Source organism: Phocoena phocoena, chromosome 20 (genome assembly GCF_963924675.1).
Source record: "Phocoena phocoena chromosome 20, mPhoPho1.1, whole genome shotgun sequence".
Classification (NCBI taxonomy): Eukaryota; Metazoa; Chordata; class Mammalia; order Artiodactyla; family Phocoenidae; genus Phocoena; species Phocoena phocoena.
Window position 1 is genome coordinate 25495484 of NC_089238.1, and position 22439 is coordinate 25517922.

The 22439-nt window shown below is 53.3% G+C and overlaps 1 protein-coding gene across 1 annotated transcript in view; it reads right to left on the reverse strand.

Annotated features, from left to right (window-relative positions):
- Positions 1-22439, reverse strand: part of ZNF423 (zinc finger protein 423) — a 327693-nt gene that overhangs the window by 262796 nt on the left and 42458 nt on the right. The window contains exon 2 of the mRNA XM_065898763.1: positions 6591-6650. Within this exon, the coding sequence (XP_065754835.1) occupies positions 6591-6650 (60 nt within the window). The remainder of the gene's footprint in view (positions 1-6590; positions 6651-22439) is intronic.

The following is a 22439-nucleotide window of genomic DNA, read 5'->3' on the forward strand; positions in this document are numbered from 1 at the left end:
TGAGCCAGGTTAAGACGGTCACTCAGGAAAGAATTCAGGGTGAGGGACCCCAGGGGAGAGGAGGGGAGAGAGGGAGACAGTCTCTCCAGCCTTGATTTGAGGATTGAAGAAAATGTTTAAAGGTCCTGGGAGCCCCTAAGAAAAACTCCAAAGGGGAAAAGACCACCTACACAAAGACATTGGTCAGAGCATTGTTTATGATTCCAAAACTGAACGCAGTCCAAGTGTCCAGCAGGGAGGGGCAGTTCAGAAAATGAATGCCCATCCACCCAGAGACCCCCATGTAGCTGCTAAGAAGGGCAGGATATGTGGATCCAGGGGCTCCAGGAAGCTCGGGGCTCATGGGGGCTATATGGACCCCACCGGTGCATTCACCCTGCACTTCATCTAGAGAGAAGGGTTTTATACACGGATGGAGCTGGCAAAGGGGCCAAGAGAAATGTAAACAGCGAGTGTGTAGAAGCACAAGGTAGTGGGTGGAGTCTCTGTGAAGTAGTTGAAATAATAAATACATGCTCTAGGAAAACACAAGTGGGGTGGGGAGGCAGCTCTGAGAAGGTTCAGAAGGGCAGGCTGGGCTGCGCCAAGGGGCCTCAACTCCCTGCGGTGAAAGGCCCAGTCTTCCAGACATTTCCGTCCACCCCACTGGTCACAACGTGGATGTAAAGGGCTGCAGGGGGTGAGAAGGCTGCCACCTTTGTCCGTGGTGGGCGCACTGACCACTCCCGCTACCCCGCAGCTTACCCAGAGTCCGATTAAAAGGAAAAGGAAAAGGAAAGGCTTCCAGCATCCCTCCCCCAAGAGGCCCCCCAGGCACCAGACACCCAGATGCCACTCTAATCTCCCTGCTGAGCAGGTCTCAGAGCCTGCAGCCCTAACACAGCCTCCCCCTGACCCCGCAAAGCGCACACATGCCCCACACCCAAGGGCGGTCATGAGCAGAGGCCCAAGGGGAGGTGGGCTGGGGTCAGGCTGGTGGGAGTCTCTAAAGAGAGCCTGACCCAGTGTTTTCCAGACCTGGCCTTTGAATTTGGGAAATGTGCACAAGGCCTTCAAAACAGGCACCTCCTCTCCTTCCGGGCAGCAAACCAGGAGGCCTGGCCCTAGTTAGACTCTTCCACCTGACCCAGGAGGGACCTGGGCACTGAGCTGACCCTCCTCCCCAAGCCTCTAGATCCCCTGAAATGAAGAGCCTGAAACAACATTCTCATAGGCAGATCTGCCATTTACAGTTTAGATGCTACATTCATGCCTGAGCTGCCTGGGTTCAAATCCCAGCTCTGCCACTTCCTGGCTGTGTGACCTTGAAGCAGGTCATTAGCGTCTCTGTGCCTCACTTTCTATATGTGAAAAGCACTGAGAAGGAGGACTGGCTCCTAGAAGTGGCTCAGAAATGGGAATGTTGGTTTCATTAACCAGAGCAATGAGACCTGTAACGTGGCAGGAAGGCCTGAAACTCCGATCACACCAATAAGGTCTCAGGCTGCTGGGCCATCACAAACAGTTGAGTGTTCCTCTCCAACCACAAGTGTGTGTGTGTCACCACGCCAGAAATAAACCTGGCTAACCTGCCCGGGCATTGACAATGAGTATTTGTCAACAAATTAACTGTTTTCCGTCTCCAGACCACCCCCAGGCCCTTCTGGCACTGCATCCCCAGCTTGGTCCAGAGCAGCCATGGTGGAAGGAAGCCCAACCTGTCCCGAAACCTGGCCCAGGGAGGTGGGAGGCTCCAGTGAGACTGTGATTAGATCCTTCATCTCCCAGCTCAAACTTGGTGACCAGGGGAAGGGAGGCAAAGCTCAGTTTGTTGGGTTGGTTCCCTGAAACCCCACACGGTAAGCTTCCGATCATCCTGGCGCCTGCCACTCAGACACCTCATTGCAAAAGGGATTGAGGGAAGAGAGAGGAAGCACTGAAGGGAGGAAGGGCCTCCCCACTGAGCTGGGCTGGGGACAGGTGACGGGAAGCAGAGAGGCCTGGAAAGTCAAACCTGGAAAGTGGAACCTTGGTAAAGACACACCGGGCAACCTTCTAACGGTGGCCACGCTGAAACCAGCTGGCAGAAGGACACTCTTTGACCTGAACAATGTTTTTCAGATATATGAATTGCCCCAAATGAGATACCATTCCACATCTAGGAAGCCTAGAATCACCCCCCCCAAAAAAAAAGATAAATTACACATATTAGTGAAGATGTGGAAAAATTGGAACCCTCATACTATATCTCAATAAAGCTGCTTTAAAAAGATACGAGTTGTTGGGCTTCCCTGGTGGCGCAGTGGTTGAGAGTCCGCCTGCCGATGCAGGGGACACGGGTTCGTGCCCCGGTCCGGGAAGATCCCACATGCCGCAGAGCGGCTGGGCCCGTGAGCCATGGCCGCTGAGCCTGCGCGTCCGGAGCCTGTGCTCCGCAACGGGAGAGGCCACAGCAGTGAGAGGCCCGCGTACCGCCAAAAAAAAAACACCAAAACTCAGATGATTTGGTGATTCTGGGGCCAGGTGCCCTGTCACAATCAGCACTGAGGGATGGCTGCCCCCGTAGCAGGGCCTGGGTCGCAATTCACAGTGCCCCCCAAACCTGCCCGCTCACCTGTGCTACCAGCCCACCTCCGATGGGCCTTTGAGCTCGGGACCCCTGCGGGGCTTTCACAAAGTACCATCACACTTCTAAGGAGTTTGACCCCATGGGCCAGCAAGAGGAAGAGCTTGGGAGTAATCTGTGATGCCTCCCCCCAGATCACATGCAAAATGCTCTGTGCATTTGTGAAGAGAATCCACACGCTTCCTTCCCTTGGATGCTCAAAGGCATCTGTGGCTCAAAACAGGTTAAGAATTTCTCTCACTTATAAAATAGATAGCTAGTGGGAAGCAGCCGCATAGCACAGGGAGATCAGCTCGGTGCTTTGTGACCACCTGGAGGGGTGGGATAGGGAGGGTGGGAGGGAGACGCAAGAGGGAGGGCATAAGGGGATACGTGTATACATATAGCTGATTCACTTTGTTATACAGCAGAAATGAACACGACACTGTAAAGCAATTATACTCCAATAAAGATGTTAAAAAAATTCTCTCACTTAAATTGTCTCTTTATAAGATATTGTCCCTTCATCCTCCTTTTTATGGATAAGAAAAAACAGGACGCAATGGGAATGATTTAAAATCCCACACCTGCTAGGCACTCCCGTCCCTCGGCTCTGAAGGCAGTGCTTCTTCCCCCGGTTCCACTATCAGCAGCCCCATGTTTGCCAGCAGAGAGGCAAGAGTGGGCTCCCTCCTCCCGTGACCCCCTGGCCAGGCGGGAGAACTGCTGTGAGCCGATCACTTCACTCCCCTCCCTGACAAGCCGGGCTCCCCATGACTGTCAGGGCCCCGACTCAAGGGCACAGACAAAGCAGGCCAGGTTGTTGCTGGGGGCAGTGGCCACAGGGTACCCACGGGGAGCGGACGCCACTGTGCATTCTGCTTCTTTATTGGAGTTTTCCATCACATTCCCAGAGCCAGGAAAAGCAGGCAAGGGGAAGTTTGCACCCCAGGCAGGCTGGGTCCCCACAAAGAGGAGCTGCCTGGTACTCAAAGCTCTGCACTCCCAGTAAGATGCTCTCCGCCCACCCTCTTCACCTCACCCTGCATTCCTCTGGGCTGATGAGCTAAAAGATCCTCCATGGCCACCTTGGGTCCTGTGACGCCAGGGACCTTCCCAAAGCCCCCACGATGCCTTCAGGTCTCTGCTCAGCTGTCTACCAGCCAGAGTCAGGCGGTGCAGAGGCTAAACCCCAGTCTCTGGCTGCAGGAGGACTTAGGTTCGAGTCCCTTCTCCACAGCATCCTGGCTGGGGACTGTGGATCCGCTACTATACGGCTCCAAGCCTCCTTCCCTTATCCGCCAAATGAGGACAGCAATTCTCAGTAACAGTGCCAAGGGTGGCTTGGGAGGCTTTGCTCCCCCATAATCTTCTTTGGCACCTGCCCCCATTTTCTGATGCAGCCAAGTGACATTTTCTCAGCTTAATGAAAAGCATTATACTAAAGCAGCTTCAACCAGGCCTTTGGCCCTGTCCTCTACCAGATGGCGGCCCCCAACCAGCCCATGGAGAAATTCTGGAGTTGCTTCTGGAAATAGCACCCACCTCATAGGGTTGTCATGATGGCCCAATGAGATACTGGAGGTAAAGCTTTTGCTCCATGCCCTGGCACATACCAAGTAAGCGTTCACTAAACATCCATGCCCGGCTCCAGGGCTGCCTCCCAAACCGACCTCATCCTGCCACCCGGGATTTGCTCCATCTCACAAGTCCCGTGCTCAGGGAATACAAGCTGACTTTAACAGCCCAAGCCCAACAGAACTGGGAAGGAAAATTTATCACATGAATGCTCTGTAAAAAAATCTTCAGAAACGGGCCAAAGGAAACAGAACAATCCATTGCCCGACTGTGGACTACCCAATGCCCGGGATGCTTTGCCCTCCCTTTCCCCATCTCCGAGCAGACGATCCAAAGCTGACTGGCACCAGGGAGTCCCTGAGGGCCGGAGGGACTCACAAGGAGCGGTGCACCTCTTCCCGCACACGCGCGTGGGGCGTGCTCAGCTCTTGGCTGGAAACGGGCAAGTCCCACAACCTTCGCCACTCCCGAGCGCCCCGGAGGCCCGAGGGCTGGCCATTCCACTGTGGCCTCAGAGCACCGCAGAACGCAGGCCCCCATGCAGCCCCTTGGCACTGCCCTGCCTTCTGCAGGCCGGCCCTAGGGATGCAGCCCAGGCGCCTGACGCTCCCTGCACCGGCCTCTCCATCCACCGCAACACTGCCAGCGCCCTCCTGGCACCCCGCGGCTGTCCTTGACTGTCCTATCGCCACTGACACCACTGGGAAAACAGCTGGGAGGGACGACTTTATAGGGACACGACCAGGCTGGGTGCTTTCCTGGTGCGGGGGCTCGGAGCAGAGTGGGGACCGTCTTCAGAGCTGGCTGCATGCCTGAGCACGTGGACCCCCAAATCTGTCAGTGCGCCTGGATGAGATGTGGAGCTTTATAACCTCACTGTGTTTCCTCCAGCCATGGGGAGTGCATCTCTCCCGCACAGAAGGCCACAGGGCAGGGACCACACGGCCCCTTCCCCTATCCTACCCAGTGTGGACCCCAAGGCCTGTCCTAACTCTGGACTCTTCCTCCCAAGAATTTGAGCACCTCCCCATTCTGCATTTAGACAAAGCCCCTGCCCTGGAGGGAGCCCCTGTCACCAAGGGCCAGGCACCTGCAGACACAACAGTGCCCAAGCCTGGGTCAGCCAGGACCCAGCCAGGACCCTTCAGACTCTCCAATCAGAACAGATCCTGCTTCAAAGAGCACTGGACTAGGAGTCCGGGAACCTGGGCTCGCGTGCTGGGACCCACTCCCTTTCTGCCCAGTCTATACCAGCATTTCCCAAATTTCAGTCATCTGGGAGCCATCTTCATGATTTTTGCTGACTCCAAGCATCACATACTATTACTTAAAACTTTGTCAACTCCATTTTCTCACTTAAATGACTTCCGCATCATCTTAAATCACACATGGCCATAAAATCACGAATTCAGTGTGTAACCATTCAAGTGTTAAATGTTCATATGCCTGTTCCCTAACACCTCGTTCTTGGAACTACTGACCCAGATCATACCTCCCTCCTTGCCTCAGTTTCCACACCTAAAAGAGAAGGCGGTGGGACTAAATGACTCCCTCGTAGGTCTTCTCAGGCCCAAGATTCTCCCCTGTGGAGCCGGAGCCAGGTGGTCAGGATCCTGGGACAGGAGACAAGGCAGGAGAGCCTGGCCCCTGCCAGACAGGAAGCCAGAGCCCTGCTGCCAAGGAAGGTGCTCGCTGGATGCACAGCCAACAGGAGCACCGTGCCCTCCACTCAGGAGCTCCCAAGGACCCCAAGCCAGTTCCCATCCCAAGCTCCATAGGCAGCTCCCAATTACAGAACTTTACAGTGAGAAAAACCTCATTCATCACCTCGTTTTATAGCTGGAGAAACTGAGGCACAGGAAGGAACTTAGCTAGGGCAGAACTGAGCTGCAAAACCCAAGTCCCCTGACTACCAAGTCACCCCCATCACCCCACAATGGCCAGGCACCCCACAAGTCTGACCTCCCCTTGTTACCAACTCCTGGAGGCCTGGGCTCGGGTCTGCACGCCCGAGAGTGCAATGCAGCCCCTTCCCGGAAGGCAAATACAGGAATTCTGATTTTGATTGGAGTTTAAATGTCCTATTAAAAGGGCTTTTATGCAGTTAGCTTGGAATGAATGTACAGCGACGCCCATGGCAGGGAGCTTCAAAAGCCTGTGTAGTCGGGGTGTGGTGGCCCATCTGAATGTGCCCACAAGATGGAGACACAGTCCCCAGGGGAATAAAGGCATAGTGGTCTCTGTATGTAATAGATTTTATTGACCATATGGAACTGATGTAAAAATCGTGTTGCACGGGGTAATCTGGACTGGAGATAGGAATGTGACAGGAAGAATATGCTCCATAACCAGCTGGGTGGCTTTCTGAGTTCCTAAGCCTGCCCCCCGGGACCCCCACCAACTCTCCCACCAGCCCCTGGGCATTTACCTGATGCTGTCACGGAGGAATCCCAGGGAAGCGAGAAGTCCGAGGCCTCCCCCTCTTCAACTAAAAGAGAGAACAGAGACGGGCCTGTGAGTTTTAAATCTGTGCAAACAGGTCACTGGGGTGGGGCACAGGGCAAGGAGGAAGGATCACTTGTGGCGGTCCCTATAATACCCATGATCAGGGGGCAAAGGGGTCAAGCCTACAAAAGAGGCCTTTGTTGGTTTCACAGAGATGTAAAATAAGCAGAACAAAATATAAACAGCAAATAAGTGCTGTATCTGTATGGTTCCCCCATCCTTGTGCCCCTGGCAGACATCACAGATCGATCACAGCACTGCCTCAAACAAGACACAGCGTAAGAATCTTTCTCTACACAGTGCGACAGGCCTTTACTATCTATAATCAGAGTATCCACTTGAGATAAAGCCATTTGACACTCACAGGAGTAGAGTGAAGACTCAGTCCTCCTCCTGGTCCTCCAGACACTGACCTCCTACCAAGAGCCCTTAGACCACCACTGAGATGTGAAGGCTTTCTCGATTATTCCAAGAAACAAACAAGTGACTCTCAGAGGTTGGCAAAGCATGGTGTGCTATCCTCTACACTGAGAGCTGACCCACAGACAGACCTCAGGACATGCTGGGGTCGACTCTTCCGTGGTCAGCAGTCCTGGGCCAGTGACATCAGAAAGCAACTCACCGGACTTCCCTGGTGGTGCAGTGGTTAAGAATCCACCTGCCAGTGCAGGAGACAAGGGTTCGAGAGCCCTGGTCCGGGAAGATCCCCCATGCCGCGGAACAACTAATCCCGCGTGCCACAACTACTGAGCCTGTGCTCTAGAGCCCGCGTGCCACAACTACTGAAGCCCGTGCGCCTAGAGCCCATGCTACACTACAAGAGAAGCCACCACAACGAGAAGCCAGTGCACCGCAATGAACAGTAGCCCCCGCTCACCGCAACTAGAGAAAGCCCGCGCACAGCAACGAAGACATAATGCAGCCAAATAAGTAAATAAATTTATTTTTAAAAAAAAAGAAAAGCAAGCAAGCAAGCAAATCACTTCTCCACTCCACCCCAGAGGCCACGGAATGAAGCTGGGGAGGGATGGGGTGTCCCCACTACCTTGCGGCCCGGTGTGTGAGACCAGGCTGGTGGCCGTGGAGGCCATGCACTAGGAGAACACGGGAGAAATTCTATACCGTATACTAAAGCTCTTGTCTTGGAATTAATCCCAGTCTAGGGCACGTAATAATATTAAAGCTGGGTTATGGACTTTGTAAAATGGAACTTTGTTTAAGCCAAAAATGTGCATACACAGTATTTTTCAGATTTAATGGGCTCTGAAGTTCTACACACGTGCAGGCTGAAGCCACCACGTACCACCCTGTTCTCTTTGCAATGTCGCTGTCTCTACATGGGCACACACTGTGAGCCAGGCACTGCTCTCAGCGTGTTTAATCCCCATCAACACACTTGGAGAGGTGATGTGACGTGCCAGAGGTCCTACAGCTAGAAAGAGTCCACACAACGTTGGGGCTGGAACCCAGGACTGTCCATCTCGAAGGCCGCTCCTGTGTTCACCTAAGATACAGAGGATGCTGTCCAGAATGCTAGCAACTCAAGACTGGAAAGCAGCAGCCCCAACCTGCCCCTCAGAAGGCAGGTACACAGCATGCCGGGTGGCCGAGCTGGGAGAGGAACAAGCAGGTTGGCTTGTGGTCAGACACCGGCTTCAAACCCCGATTCTGCCTCTAATTATACGACCTCGAGCAAATTGTTTAACCTCTAGGCTTCAGTTCTCCCATCTCAAAAACGGAGGTAAAAATGGTACCTAAGCCACAGCGTTATTGGGAAGATTCAATGGGATGATGGCTGTCATCCACTGGAACAGTGGCTCAAGCACTCAGGTGGGTTTGGTGCCAGGGCTGGAACAGCTCTCGGAATTAACAAGTCCTGCTCTGCGTGACCCTGACCCTCTTTATTGTCCACCCGTGATCTTACACCAGCCCCCCCATAGAGCCTCAGAGAACATGTTTTCTTTCAACCCTCAGAAACAGCTCGCCCAAGAGGGCACATCCACGTCACTGAGCAGAGGCCAAGGAATGCTAACCAAGGGCCCTCTCTTTCCCAAGTTTGCATTCTGAGAGTAGAAACTCGGCATCAAGACAATGAAATGCAGAGACGATCTGGGTTGGGACCAAAGCTATTGTTTGACTTAGCTAGTTACAGCTGGGGTGGGGTTTTCAAATATGCAGCTTTGTAAATACGAATCGAGACCTCGAGGCAGGCAAAACTGATTTACTCAACAAGCTGATTCCAGCCAGACAGCCGCCGAAACACAGGCGGATAACGCTTAAAGCGATCAGAAGCAGGCCATGCATGGAAGGAGTAGTTGTCAGCAGCTTTCGGGGCCACACCTGAAAATCAGTTTCCTTCACATTTCATCGTTTACTTACTTTAAAATGTAATATATATATTGCTTCTATTGAGAGGTTGCTGCCAATTTGTAAGGTCATCATGCTACCATTTCATAGGACACTGTCAACAAGGTCTGTGTGGGTACCTAGGACCAAGACACGATACACGACCCTAGTTCTCCCTTTGCCCTCAGCGTACTCCAGGTATCAGGGCAAAAGTCCCCACACTTGGGTCCACTCAGTTCTTTGGTTGGGAAGTGTGACCTTCCAAGTCGTTGAACCGGAGGATGTCCCTAAGATGCCAAATCCTTCCCTCCCTAAGATTTGGCTTCAGCCATTATGGGAAGGAGAATGAGAAAACATCTGCTATGCCGGAGCTCTTGGGAGCATTCAAGGCTCTGTTTCCTGGGACGATAAGACTGCAGAGGTGGGAAGAGGAAGAGGGCGACCCGACGCCGCCGGCTGGGCAATTCCAAAGTGACAGACATGATTACAGGCAAACGGCCGCATCACACACCAGCATCCCCAGAACCACGTCCCTCACAGCGAGGGCCAACTCGCCTAGTGACATGGGCACGAATGCACTTTCTTACAACTGCTGGCATTCACCCCACTGACATCCCATCCCCTGGCCCACATTATGTTTTTTGAAGGTATAAACACTCCTGATGAGAAAAAGTAACGCCCAGCCGCCCACCATAACCATCACGAGGCCCTGTGCTACCCGACCCTGAACGTGAGAAGGCTCTCCTCCCCTCCAGGCGGCCTCTTCTGTCCAGGCTGGCCTCTTCAACAATAAGATAACTGGCAAGGGCAGCAGGCAGAGAGCAAGGAAGGCCTCCCCTACAGCTGGAGCCAGGCACTTGCTGGGGGCCCGGAGCCATCCCCAAAGCGGAATTCTGCTGCAGAGGCACGATGAACACCGAGGGGTGAGCATCTCAGAGAAAACTTGATCAGCACAATGGCCAATACGGACAACACCCTAAGGGGCTGCCCAGGCAGCCAGGGAGCTAGGGGCTTTCTGGGGACTCCCCCAGACTCCACCTCTAACCTTTTAATTTATAAGATACTTGGCACCACTGAGGCAAAAGTACACACCCCCGCCGTGCCCAGCCTCAAGGGGAGCACAGGGAGATCCACTCCTGTGAATGATGGGCGTTGTAAGCACAGGGTGGGTGCACAAGGCCAGTATGTACACAAAGGGAGGGCGCGTGGGGACAAGTGTATACACATGGGGAAGGGGCACAGAGTGAGTGTGAACACACAGGGTAGGGGTGCAGCAGCAAACGAGGGGATACGTGACAAAGTGTGTATGAAAGGAATGGAGGTGCAGGGCCTATGCTCACACGGAAGAGTGCACAAAGTGTATTCACCATGGTTCCTGGGGTGTGTTAAGAAAGATTCTGAGGCTCTCTCAGGGCATCAGACAGATCAGAACTCTGTGTTCTCTCTCTACTCTGGGATCACATGTTGTGATGGCTGACTGCCCCATGGGTGTGTACACCTGTGAGCCCCACCAGATGCTGTCTCCCCAACTCAGCAGTGGGCTCATAAGCGACCACAACCCCCTTACTCTGGGAGTACCCATAGCTTGCCCGTCTATGCACCAGGATGACCTTGCCACCGTCAATGAGATGTCAGTGAGATCCAAAGCCTGTGTGCTGGGCCTCTGGACTTACAGAACCCTCCAGCAGGGGCAGGTGGTGCTAGGTGAGCACCTGTATAAGCCACCTCCCCAGTGCCAGTTGCTCCTGGCCTGGGGAGGAGTATCCTCTCCTCGGGGCTCCCCATTACCTTGAAAATGCAGAGGAGATGGAGCTGCGGAAGGGAAAAGAAAGGGGAGGCAAGGGGCTGAGGTGGGAGGCTGGAAACGGGGCCCTAGAACCAGGGCAGGACTGGGGCCGCACATGGAGGTTGATCAAAGTCAGGCAGGACCTGGGTTGACAGACAAGGTGTAGGTTCCAGGCAGGAAAGCTCGAGCACAAGTGCTAAGGCAGACGGTGTCAGGAGGTGAACGAGAGAGACAAAGAGAGGCAGGCATCGATCCGAGGATCAGAGGAGGCCTCCAGCAGGGCAGCAGGGCCCCAAAAGCCCCCTTCCCTACCGCAAAATCCACAACAGGCCAGCTGCTCAGCCTGTCTTCAAGGATCTGCAAAGGCCCTGCTCCTGCATGTAAGCCTCTGGACATGTGTGCAGCCAGGCACTTCTCTGGGGAAAGAATCCATAGTTTTCATCAAAAAGATCTAGAATCTGCCCCTCCAAAAAAGGCTTTATTGGAGGAGTCTTCTCAGCTGGCCCCACCTCTGGCTGGTGGTCCCAGGGTCTGAAGGGACCACTCCATGCTTTGCTGGCTTTTGTCCCAGGGATCATCTTACCCTTAGGGAAGGGTTGCACCTACCCTGGCCTGACAGAGGCTCCCTAGAGGCATCCCTGCCCCAGCAGAGGCGGTGAGCCTGGCAAGGGGCACATGGCTGCTCTCCTTGGCTCAGCCTTGGGGAAATGCTCTCACCCACACCAGGCCAGGGCCCAGGAGAGTAAAGGACACATTGAAAGCCCAGACTCATTGTCAAGCGTGAAATGGAGCATCACTCCTGACTTAGTACCAAGCAAACTCAAGGAACGAAAAAGTGTAAAGCAGGAAAGACTACTGTGTACGGCTGTGCAGGTTGTGCACTGCACAAGAGGCCCAGCAGAGGTGGTGAGAGAGGGTTGAAATTTAGCCCACAGTCTATCTGTTCTGGTGCAAAGCTATGAATGTCCAGAGGAAGGGGTACCCATTGTTTTTGCACAAAGGCACAGCGGGCCTTTTTTCTAATTCACACAGATGTGCTATAAAGCATAACCCATGACCATCTCTGGCATCAGGCTTCAGGGCAAAATGACCAGGGTCGGGGGCAAACTCAACCAGTGGGCCCACACTTTCCAGGCTCCTCTCTGGTGGGGATGGGGGACAGGCAGTGGATGGGGTTGGGAGAGTCATGGCATGGAAGAGTACAGGCCCTCTGCAGCCAAAGCTAAAACTACCCAAGGCCCCCAACGCCAGCCCCCTCACACCAAGCTCAGACCCTCAGAGGAACCGAGACCTCGCGACAGGGTCACATCACAAACCCATTAATTTAACTCCACGATTCCCCGGCCATGTGCTGAAAAGAGAGGAAACTAACACTTTAAATGATGCAGGTAAGACCACCTGCCATTCTCCTCCATGCGCGCCTGCCCAGAGCCAGGGTGCAAGAAGGGCTGAGACTCTATGTACCCTCCCATCAATCTGTCCACACCCCTGTCACCTGAGCACATCACCACCAGGAAGATGGGTCTAGGATTTAAAGCAATCTGTTTTTGGACAACATCGCTCCTGACCAGAAGCCTTCTGCCATCAGATCTAGTGCTTTTAAACACACACACACACACACACACACACACACACACAATGGCGGTATGTCCCAAAGTTGGAGGAAAAACCGTTACCTAGACTTACTAAGAGACAGTGGGTGGGTCCACAAGTCGGCTGCTTTGTAATCTATTTTTACAGCAATTTTGGTAATATTTAACTTTCCCCTTAAATGCGTACTTTAGAACCAGCACCTATGAAAACATGAAAGGTTACTGAAAATTTTTCATAAATTGTTCCCCTGGCCTATCTTGGGCAGAGGGGTAGGAAGCCTAGATCTCACTCGGCCACTGTCTTCCCTTTCTCTCCTTGCCTTGCTTATCTACAACACAGGGAGCACACAGGGCTCTAGGAGTAGTACAAGAACTCCAGAATAGAAGTTGTTCCATCCTCACCAGGAAAGTGACATTTCCAGAAGTCATCCACGGAGCTCATCTAGCAGGACAGATGAGTGGGATGAGGGTATCTGGAGAGAAGCTACAGAATGAAGGGATTCGGGGAGTGGGCCCTGAAATAGGGCTCCCCAGGACCATCCCTAGCTCTGCCACTTACAGGCCATCAGATCTGGGGCAGGATGCTTGACCCGCTCTGACCTTTGGTTGCCTCCTGTGTAAAATGGGGGTAACACTAGTACCCACATCACAGGAATGTCGAGAAGACTAAATGCGGCGGTATTCCTGAAGCACATGGCTCAAGGCGAACACGCGGTCAATATTAGCGTTACTGCGATAACTCAAGCTGCCCCTTCACCCCCTGCGGTGGCTGGCCAGGTTTCACTCTGCAGGTAAAGAGGGAGGGCTCGAACAGTGAGATCAAGTTTCCCACCGAGATCCACCCCTACCCCCCCACCCCCCGTAGGAAGGGCTCAGTGAGGGCCATGGATCTTTCGGCATCACCGCCTTCTCGTCCCCGCCACGGTGCAGGGAAGGTGTCCCTAAGTGTGGGACCATCTGGAGATCACAGCCAAGGGCTCAGCTTCTGTGCCAGCTCATCTCCCTCTCCCTCCCGGGTCCCCCCGTCTGCACCCCACACACCCCAAAGGAGAACTGGGAGATATCTGCAGAAGGAACAGAAGCTACAAGGTCAGCAGAATCTATGTTTTGGGGAACCTTGCAGAAATTTGATTCCTTTCCTCCACCCTTCCCTAATAAAATGAAAATGATGGTGATGATGATGATGGTGATGATGGAAAACATAGGGTAATAAATGTGAAACATTTCAAGCTTTCTTTAAGCACTCGTAAAATGGGTTTTTCACTAGACCAGGGACAGAGCACAAGCGGCACACCTGCCCCAGCTCCCCTATCCTGCACCCGTGGTAGCCACTGCTAATGAACCAAGGCACTCTTTCTCGCTAGGCATAGATGCAGCTTCAAAAGGCTCAACAAAGTGGGTTAAAAACCTATTGGCCTTCTCTGTCCTGGTCCATAGCTTCCCTTCCGTTCAAACACCTCTTCACGGCACACACATACCACACACATTCACACACACACACCTTACACTACTCTTGGGGTGTGTCCAACTGGAGTAGATCTAGGCCAGAGCCAGGACTCTCCCCCAGAAGAGCAACCTTCACTGAGCCCCAGTGGCCCCAGGCGTCATGCCGAGCATCCCACCTACAGGCTCCCATTTAATCCTCCCCGCCGCCGCCAAAGGGAGGCCTCAAAATCCCCACATTTCTGATGAGGCAATAAAGCCCGGGGAGCCCAAACATTTGTCCAGAAGTCGGCCCATGGGCTCACAAGGCCAGAGCGATGTTTCCAAGTGTAGCTTTAGCTCAAAGCCACAAACACCCAGCACCAGAGGGCGCTTACAGGTATTTCCTCAGCTGCTACCTGAAAGTCAAGGCTTTACTCACCCATTTCACAGAAGGGGAAAGAAAAGTCCCAGAGAAGAGAAACAGCTCACCCAGGGGGGCAGACGAGGTAACAAAAGTCCTGAACTCGAATACTCTAGCTCCCAAGCCCTGGAGTCCTCATAGACAATGCTCCCTACCACATGGTTCTTCTGTGAATAAGCAGCTACATGTTGCTGAGCTCTCAACAGTGCTGTGATGAGCACTTTGTACACTTTTAATTGCCCAAAGCAGTGCTTCTCTGAACGTAGTCCCCAGACCTGCAATAGCAGCATCACCTGGAAGCTTGAGAGGGATGCAGAATCTCTGGGAGTGGGGCCTGGCGATCTGTATTTTTACAAGCAGTCCAGGTGATTCTGATGCCTGCTAGAGTTTGAGAACCACTGGCCTACACAATCTTATGAGATAAGTACCTTTGTTAACCCCCTTTTACAGAGGAGGAAACTAAGCAGTTTGCCAAAGGTCATGGAGAGGTGGAGCCAGGACTGGGATTCTTTACCCCTTTGTTTTACTTCTGCAAGCAGCAGCTCCGGTTCACATTGACTGCGGTCAGCCAATGAAAGGGTAAAATCTGATATTCTCTCTCTCTCTCTCTCTCTCTCTCTCTCTCTCTCTCTCTCTCTCTCTCTCTCTCTCTCTCTCTCTCTCTTTCCCCAGGGATTAAAATTTACAGAAGCTTCGGTAAGTCCCTCTCTGTGCCAGCTCCAGGGGAACCCAAGAAGAGAATTCATCCTCTGGGGTCTCCTCCCAAGCACACAGGTCCTTGGGGAGAGAAGGAAAACCGTGTGAGACAGTGGTGTGTGGTATATCTTTAAGAAGACAGTGGTCCAGCGAGGAAAAGCGCTCTGGTTTGCAGTGTTTGCCACTTTCTATAGTGAAATACTCCCACCACAGCTACTGTCAAGCTACCGAAGAAGACGCTGCTGAACGTGGAGCTGGGAAAAGATGTGCACAGTCAGCACTCCACCAGCTAAAGAAGCAGTGCCACAGAGGGGCGGGCACCAAGCTGGGGTGGGGCAGGGGCACCTTCCTGGCTCTCCCCACCTACCCCATTTGTCTTGCTCAGGCTCAGGCCCCATGTCCCAGAATTCACTCAGCGTTGCCCTTCTCTTACTGTGTCCTAGATCAAGCGTCTTTTTTCTTGTTATAAAAGTTTCTGAAATAAACGCTCCATGTACAATGTAGAAAACTAGGAAATAGCGAGTGAGTTAAAATGGGGAAACTAAAAGCACAACTTTGCCTGTATAAATGCATTGTCACAACTTTATAGAAAGTTGAAACAATACATGCAGTTGAACAACACAACCAGCTCTGGAACCTGCTTTCCTACCTCAACAACATACAATGAACATCTTTTCACATCAAAAACATGGACCAACACGGATGTTATTAATGGTGGCCTGAGTCCCATCACAGGAGGCTCCAGGACTAATTTAACCCATGTCCTGTTGCTGGACACCTAGGCCACTGCTAGTTGTTTCCGGCTGTAAGAGAAGCCACGTTGCAAAGCCATCCACACACATAAAACACGGCCGCAAGCCTGCTCAATGATTTTTCTTAGAATTAGTTCCCCAAAACAGGATTACTAGGACAAAGAGTTTGCCGATTTTCAGGCTTTTGAGACATACTGCCAACGTGTATTTGGTCTTTCCCTCCTTAAATAAGCACTGAGTGCCTCAGGTGACCTAGCTCTGAGCTAGGTATTATGAGAAAGATGAGAAAACGGACTTGGACTTTGACTTTCAACCTTCACACCGTGAACTCCATGGTGACAAATGTTACCACTGTTGTGCCCCTTGGGGCTGGTACATAATGACAGCTGAGTGAATGAATGAATGGATGGATGAACAAACTACGGTATGATGGAAGATGCCAAATGAATCCCAATCTCAGAGACAAAAACAAGTGGACACAATAAGGACCCAGAGTGTAGCATGAAGGAGGGGGTGGGAGCTAGGAAAGGTGAAAGGACAGCAGGGACCAACTCCCACCCACAGCCCACGGCTCAGCGCTCTGACATGGGGTCTTCCTGTCCACAGTCATAGCTCCAGAGAAGCCTAGAGCGAGGATGAGTTTCTACTCCAACTGCAGATAAAATTCTGATTTCCTTTTACACTGACATGTAAATCTTATTTTAGGAAGACTGATATTCATGGATAAAAATTTCTAAAGTCTGTGGGTCTCTTTTTTAATGTAAATAAAACATTTCCTGCTCAAAGATGAAGTTCAGGAAAATCAAATCAAACTGCATTTGCCTAAACAAGGAAACATACTGATATAAACTCGGGGGAATCTGAGGCAACCCCACCAGGCCCCACCCAGCCCTACTTTGGATTCTGCCTGTGGGTACAGGGCTTCAAGCTTCTTGCCCAAATTTCCAGGGTCAGCCTGACCACCAGCTACATAACCACCCTTCTTCCCTGGTCAGAAACACTGCCCAGAGCTCAGGCTCACCTCCTCCAAGAATCTCTCCCTGACCACCCTGGTCCTGGACTTACGTTAGCCTCCTTTGCAGCAGCGTTATTGCCAAAGAAAGACGCCTTAGGATCAAATCCCCATGTGCCATGGTTTGCTGTGTGACCCTGACAAATTAAGTAACCTCTCTGTGCATAACAATCCTGCAAGGTAGCTCTGAGGACAAAATAAGAAGGTGTTTATAAGGCACATGGCCCTGAGCCCAGTACTCAGGTGCCTGGCAAAGAAAAATGACCCTACAGCATAATGTGTTGCCCCCAACCGTACTCTCAGCCCCTTTAGGGAGACCCCCTGTGTCTCCTCTTTCTCCAGGGTCAGCCTGACCACCAGCTCACTTGGCACAAGACTACACATATCAGTGACACTAGAAACAACAATCACGTAACGCTCTTCACACACATTATCACATTTATGTTTAATCCTCCCAGTGACCTGACAAAGGGTGATGGAGCCCATTTCACAGATGGCAAAACCAGGACCTAAATGATTTTTTTTAACTGGGCTAAATTATACAAGCAATGGGAAGTAGAGGTCAAATCTGCAGCCAAATCTCACGCGGCTCCAAAGCTCACACGCTACCACCAACCCAACATGCCTCTCAGCCTGTGGCGAACAAGCGGTAAGTGACGGCCTGAGGTTCCCAGGCCTTCTGTACTGCCTCAGAAAAGCCACGGCTGACGGGGAAGTGGGGTTGAAATGACTCCTCTTTTTGCAACCCTCCAGAGACCAGTCTGCGAGGTCAGTGTTGGGGGTGTCAGCCTAGGTCAGTCACCCACACGCTCCGGGGCCTGGATTCGGCCTCTCAGTCTTGGTTCCACATCCATAAAGTGGGGGTAATAAAATTCCCATTTGTTTTGAAGACAAAGTGAAATAACACATGTAAAGTGCTTGCCCAGTGCCGGGAACCTAGTGAGAACACTAAAAAAGACTATTGTGTCTGTGCCCCCAGCAAAACCATTCAGGCTTGGGATGTTTCCTGAAAATTCCCTTTCTGGGGACCCACCTGCCTGGGCCTTAGCACTTGGAGGGCTCCAGGCCCCCCAGGCTGCCCTCATGCTTAATCCCATCTCTCCTGAGGTTAATATCCCTGTTCATATATATATTTCATTTCATACAGTCGCCCCTGCACGGTCTCATTAACCAGAAACATGCAGCATATAAATGTGAATTTACGACGGGGTCTGGCTCCACATCCTGTTTCGATGGCAACACTGGGTTCTCACCCACCAGCTGTCCAACTCTGATGGAAGGTGACAAAGCCGAGGGCACACTCTGCCACGCACGGAGGGGCCGAAATAACACCCCACACAAAGGGGTGCATGGAAGCGGCCCACGGCGCGCCGGGGACGTGAAGGTGGGCACCGGGGCCACGGGGTCAGGGAACATCGGCCTGGGGCCCCCGCCCCTCACTCGGGGGAGAAGGGAACGGCATCTGCCCAGTTCTGTTTGCTGTGTAGGATGGGAAGAAAGGAGGGGGTGAGACCAGAATCCCACTCTCTTGCCTTTTTTCCACTTTCCCTTAAAGAATAGCACCATAAAGTAGAGACTAATATTTTTTTACGACCCCTTAACAACTTATCCTCTGTGCTAACATACTATAAATAAATGTCAGTACCTTGTTATACATGTGGTTTATCTTAGACACAAGCAAAGAGGAAACCGAGTCTGTTACTGAAAACTGGTGTGTGTGTACATGTGCATGTGTGCGTGCGCGCGGGTGTGTGTTAGTGTTTTCATTACATTTTGGAAACACAGACCAGCCTCCATCTCTTTCTTCATATCAAAAGCCCCAAGTCTTCCACAGGAATGAACTGTAATGACCGTTTCCTAACATGTTGTAATTCCACAGGGATGTCCCTGGGGTAGGGGCGATCAAAATACTTTGCAGTTTAAAGAGTCAATACTTTAAATAAGTCTGATTTGGGAGGGGGATATTTCATTGGCGCAGATGTGCCCCTCAGCTCAGCCCCGCTGCCCACCCACCGTGGTTAGAATGCACATGGAGGCCTTCAGGGGGCCCTGAGCACCTCCATCTGGCAGCTGATCTCCCCAAGGCAGGCCTTACATCATCCAAACTTGCCCAAAGTTCCTGAGAGGATGACCATCTCGGGGTAGGGCAGGAGTCCCCCTGGGCTCGCCCTCCTGAGCCGTCTGGTCCCCAGAGCCGGCAGGGCCTCCCCAGACCTCCCCTGGGAGCTTGGCCAAGTCACACCACCTGTCACACCGAGTGTGACCGATGCTTTTCTTCACATCAACCCCCTTCTTTTACTTAAATACCTTATCTTCCAGCCTCCTTCTAGGCAGCGCTACTCACAAAATCACACATTTGGTGTGCTAGGAACAAATTTCTAATAGCTATTAGAATAAACATATAAAGTAACATTTTCTTAATCGTGGAATAAACATATAAGTATGGACGAAAAAAACTCATTCACCTATCAACCACCTGTATCACCACAGGACTCAGGAACGCAGAACGTCACATTCTGAGGACCACAGGCATGCGCAGTGCTGGGCGACTTTGATAAATAAATGAAGGGGGGGGCACACCTGTTCATTTCCTCCCACCCCAAAAGTGCATTGCAGTTGTCCTACGTGGAACCCCAGAAATCCACCCAGCCCATTTCAGCTCATTTAAGGGTCATGCTGAGCAGACGGTGGCAGGGGATACGCCAACTACAAACTCTCCCCCAGCTTTTAGCTCGTGGGCCCACCACGGCCTTGAGTGGGGGACGGAAAATCTGGACGAGTAAGCTGCTTCCCAAGTGTGCCCGGTCACTCACTGCACCAGGCAGAGCCCGAGCACGTGGGCCACACCAGCCTGAGGCCACTTCCCAGTGCAAGCACCCAGCTGGGCCAGGGAACACCAGCCTCAGGAAGACGCAGGGGGAGCCCCACCAAAGGCAAGGCCCCAGAAGGGGCCAGGTGGACAGCAAAGAATGCAGCAAAGCACGAAGGCAAGCGGCCTGCAGCCCCCAGGCCCCGAGGCTGGCACAGAGCCCTGGAAAAAGGCTCATGGCTGGGTAGAGGGTATACTGAGCCCTTCCCACCCACAACCACATCTGTCTCATCCCACAGTCCTGAGAGGCCCAACACTTGCCAGATGTGGCCGCCCATGGGGACCGAGTTCATTTTCCTCCCGTCCTGTGATAATACTTGTCTGTGTTTATTTAACTTTCTGCTTTGGATGGAGGAGAGATGGGCCAGGAAAATCAGTTTGGCTCCCATGGATCAAAACATAGCAGCCCACACATCATGCGAGGACACCCACACAGAGAAGCTCCCCCGCCCCACCCGAGAAAGCACATCTGGCCCACTGCTGGCAGGGGCCGGCCCGGACCCTCGGGCGGCTGCTCCATGCAACTCAGGGGAGGCTGAGCTGTTGCACACACCCCACGTGCCCTGCCAGGGCCAGGCTCCTCGCAGTATCCCAAGCAGCTCTCTCAACCAGGCCAAGAAGCTCAGAGAGCTTTCAGGTGACACATGGTGCAGCTCGTGGGTAGTGGAACCAAAATTCACAGCCAGGTCTCCCTGCCCCCAGACCCTGAGGAAGGTGAGAGAAGGATGGATGGCAGGAAGAAAGGAACGTCCGTGAGAAAGGCTCCCGAGGCCCCAGGTCTCCATCCTGCACCTGCGCGTACAGATGTGACTACTTCTCCTGCCTCCGCACGCGCCCTGGCTCCTCGGTGGGAAAGGGGCCCCGCTTGGTGGGTTCATACAGCTAGAGAAAACCATCCATGCTCCCTGTTCTTGTGGACTAATTTCAGTGCCTCTACCAAGGCCCATGGCCCCTGAAGCATGCTCCCAAGGCCGGCAGTAAGGTCCAGGAGTCTGGAGCAGGACTGGCCACCAGGGCCTCACAGCAGGGTGAACACGGGAGCTCCCCCACTGCCCGTCAGGCAGGCTCAGCCGTCCCGCTGACAGGACCCGGCCGGCCCTTCACTCGGGCCCCCTCTCACATTCGCCCACAGCCCACAGCCCACCCCCTTCTCTTCCACCCGCAGCTCCGTCCCTCGCTGAGAGAGGCACCCACAGGTCCAAACCCTGCCCGGGTCCCACCCCCTTCCTTACCCCCTCGTTGACCCTGGGGACGTGCACCCTGAAGGCACCCATCGACCCGAGGGGAAACAAACACGGGAAGAGTCCCACGGATGCCCAGGGCAGCCTGGGGCCACTAGGGCAGGGGGAGTCCTGGGGACCTGCAGAGTAGTCTGGAAGCGGGGGCACGTCCGCTGGCTCGCAGGCTCCTCGCCCCACTGTGGACGGCCACTGAGGGGCCTCTACGGCACAGAGCTCAGCCCGAGGGCCCCCGGTCCTGCCCTGCCACACCCAGCTCTCTGGTCTAGGTGCCTCGGTTTCCATTCTTATTCATGCTTCTGCAAGGAAGCTCATCGCTGTATTTGGCCTGTGAGGTCTCCCCATCGGGAAACTCCAGTAGTTGAGAGCACAGGGTTGGTAATCGGGCGGACCCTGGCTCTGAGGCCTGGCTCTACCACTAACGAGCTGGGGTAGAACCCAGCAGTGGTTTACGGCTGTTCTCAGTTTTCTCACAGGTCAAATGGGGTGGTGAGAATATCAAGCCCTCAGAGGTACTGCAAGGCAATGAGATGACACAAGACGATGCAGAGCATGCCATCAGATGTTCAGTAAAAGCCCAATAGATGGTGCCCACCAAGGGGCAGGGGTGGTGGTGGTCTTAGCTTAAGAGACCTCTCCACAAGGTCTCTCTATAAACAAAGCCGTGGCGTTCGCATGGAGCTTTACTGCATTCGACACACCTTCACACCGTGAAGGAATCACATTTTCTTCTTGAGGGTGTTGGGTCAAGATGGGCAACCCCATGTGTCACATGTCACAGAGGAGAAAGCTGAGGCCCAGGGAGTGGAGAGCCTGCGGGTCACACGCGGGTGTCCCGCCCAGCCCAGACTCCAAGGCTGGGCTCTTTCCAGGGACCTGCCAGAGCGCCCTTGCTGTTAGCATTGCCCACTGTGCTAGCCACAGCCGATCACACGCTCCGGTTTGGGGGTTGTGGAGGAACAGGCAGCGCTCCGAGAAGCTAATGCAGCCGGCATTTCCTTACTGGAATGGAGAATTGGGCAGTGGTCATCTCAACGGTCCCCCGGGCCCCTCTTCAGACCTGGAGGCCCCAGAGCACCCCCAGGACAGGGAAGTCACCCTGAAGCCCAGCCCGGCCCTGCCAAAGAGATGCACGTACCCAGGCCAGATGGGCACCAAAAGACCTGAGGGCCAGGCAAAAACAGAAGCCTGCAGCCCCTCTTCTCAATATTCCAGCCCTGGGAGCCCCCCATGGGAGCCGAGGCCAAGACTCCAACTTAGCTGCCCATGACGGATGCTTGAGCTGCTAACAGAAGATGGTGTCAGTTCTCCACATGGCCCGGTACCCACCAACAGACCCCACACCTGCCCTGCAGCCCCTCTTCATTAGGTTAAAAAGAGTTCTCTGGAAACCAGATGCTCTGGAAAGGCATCTGGGCCGGGCACAAACCCCAAGACGGGCAGCCCAGCCCCTAACCTTCTGAGAGGGGGCAGTGTAGTGGAAAGAGCCCAGACGTGGAACCCAGCAGGCCTAGGTGTAGGTCCTGCACCTCTGACTCAGTGTACACTTCTGTAAAATGGGAGAAATACCAGCCCCTACTCATCGTCAGGCAGTTATAAGCATGATAAGCTCAGTATACGGCTTAAAAGCACCCA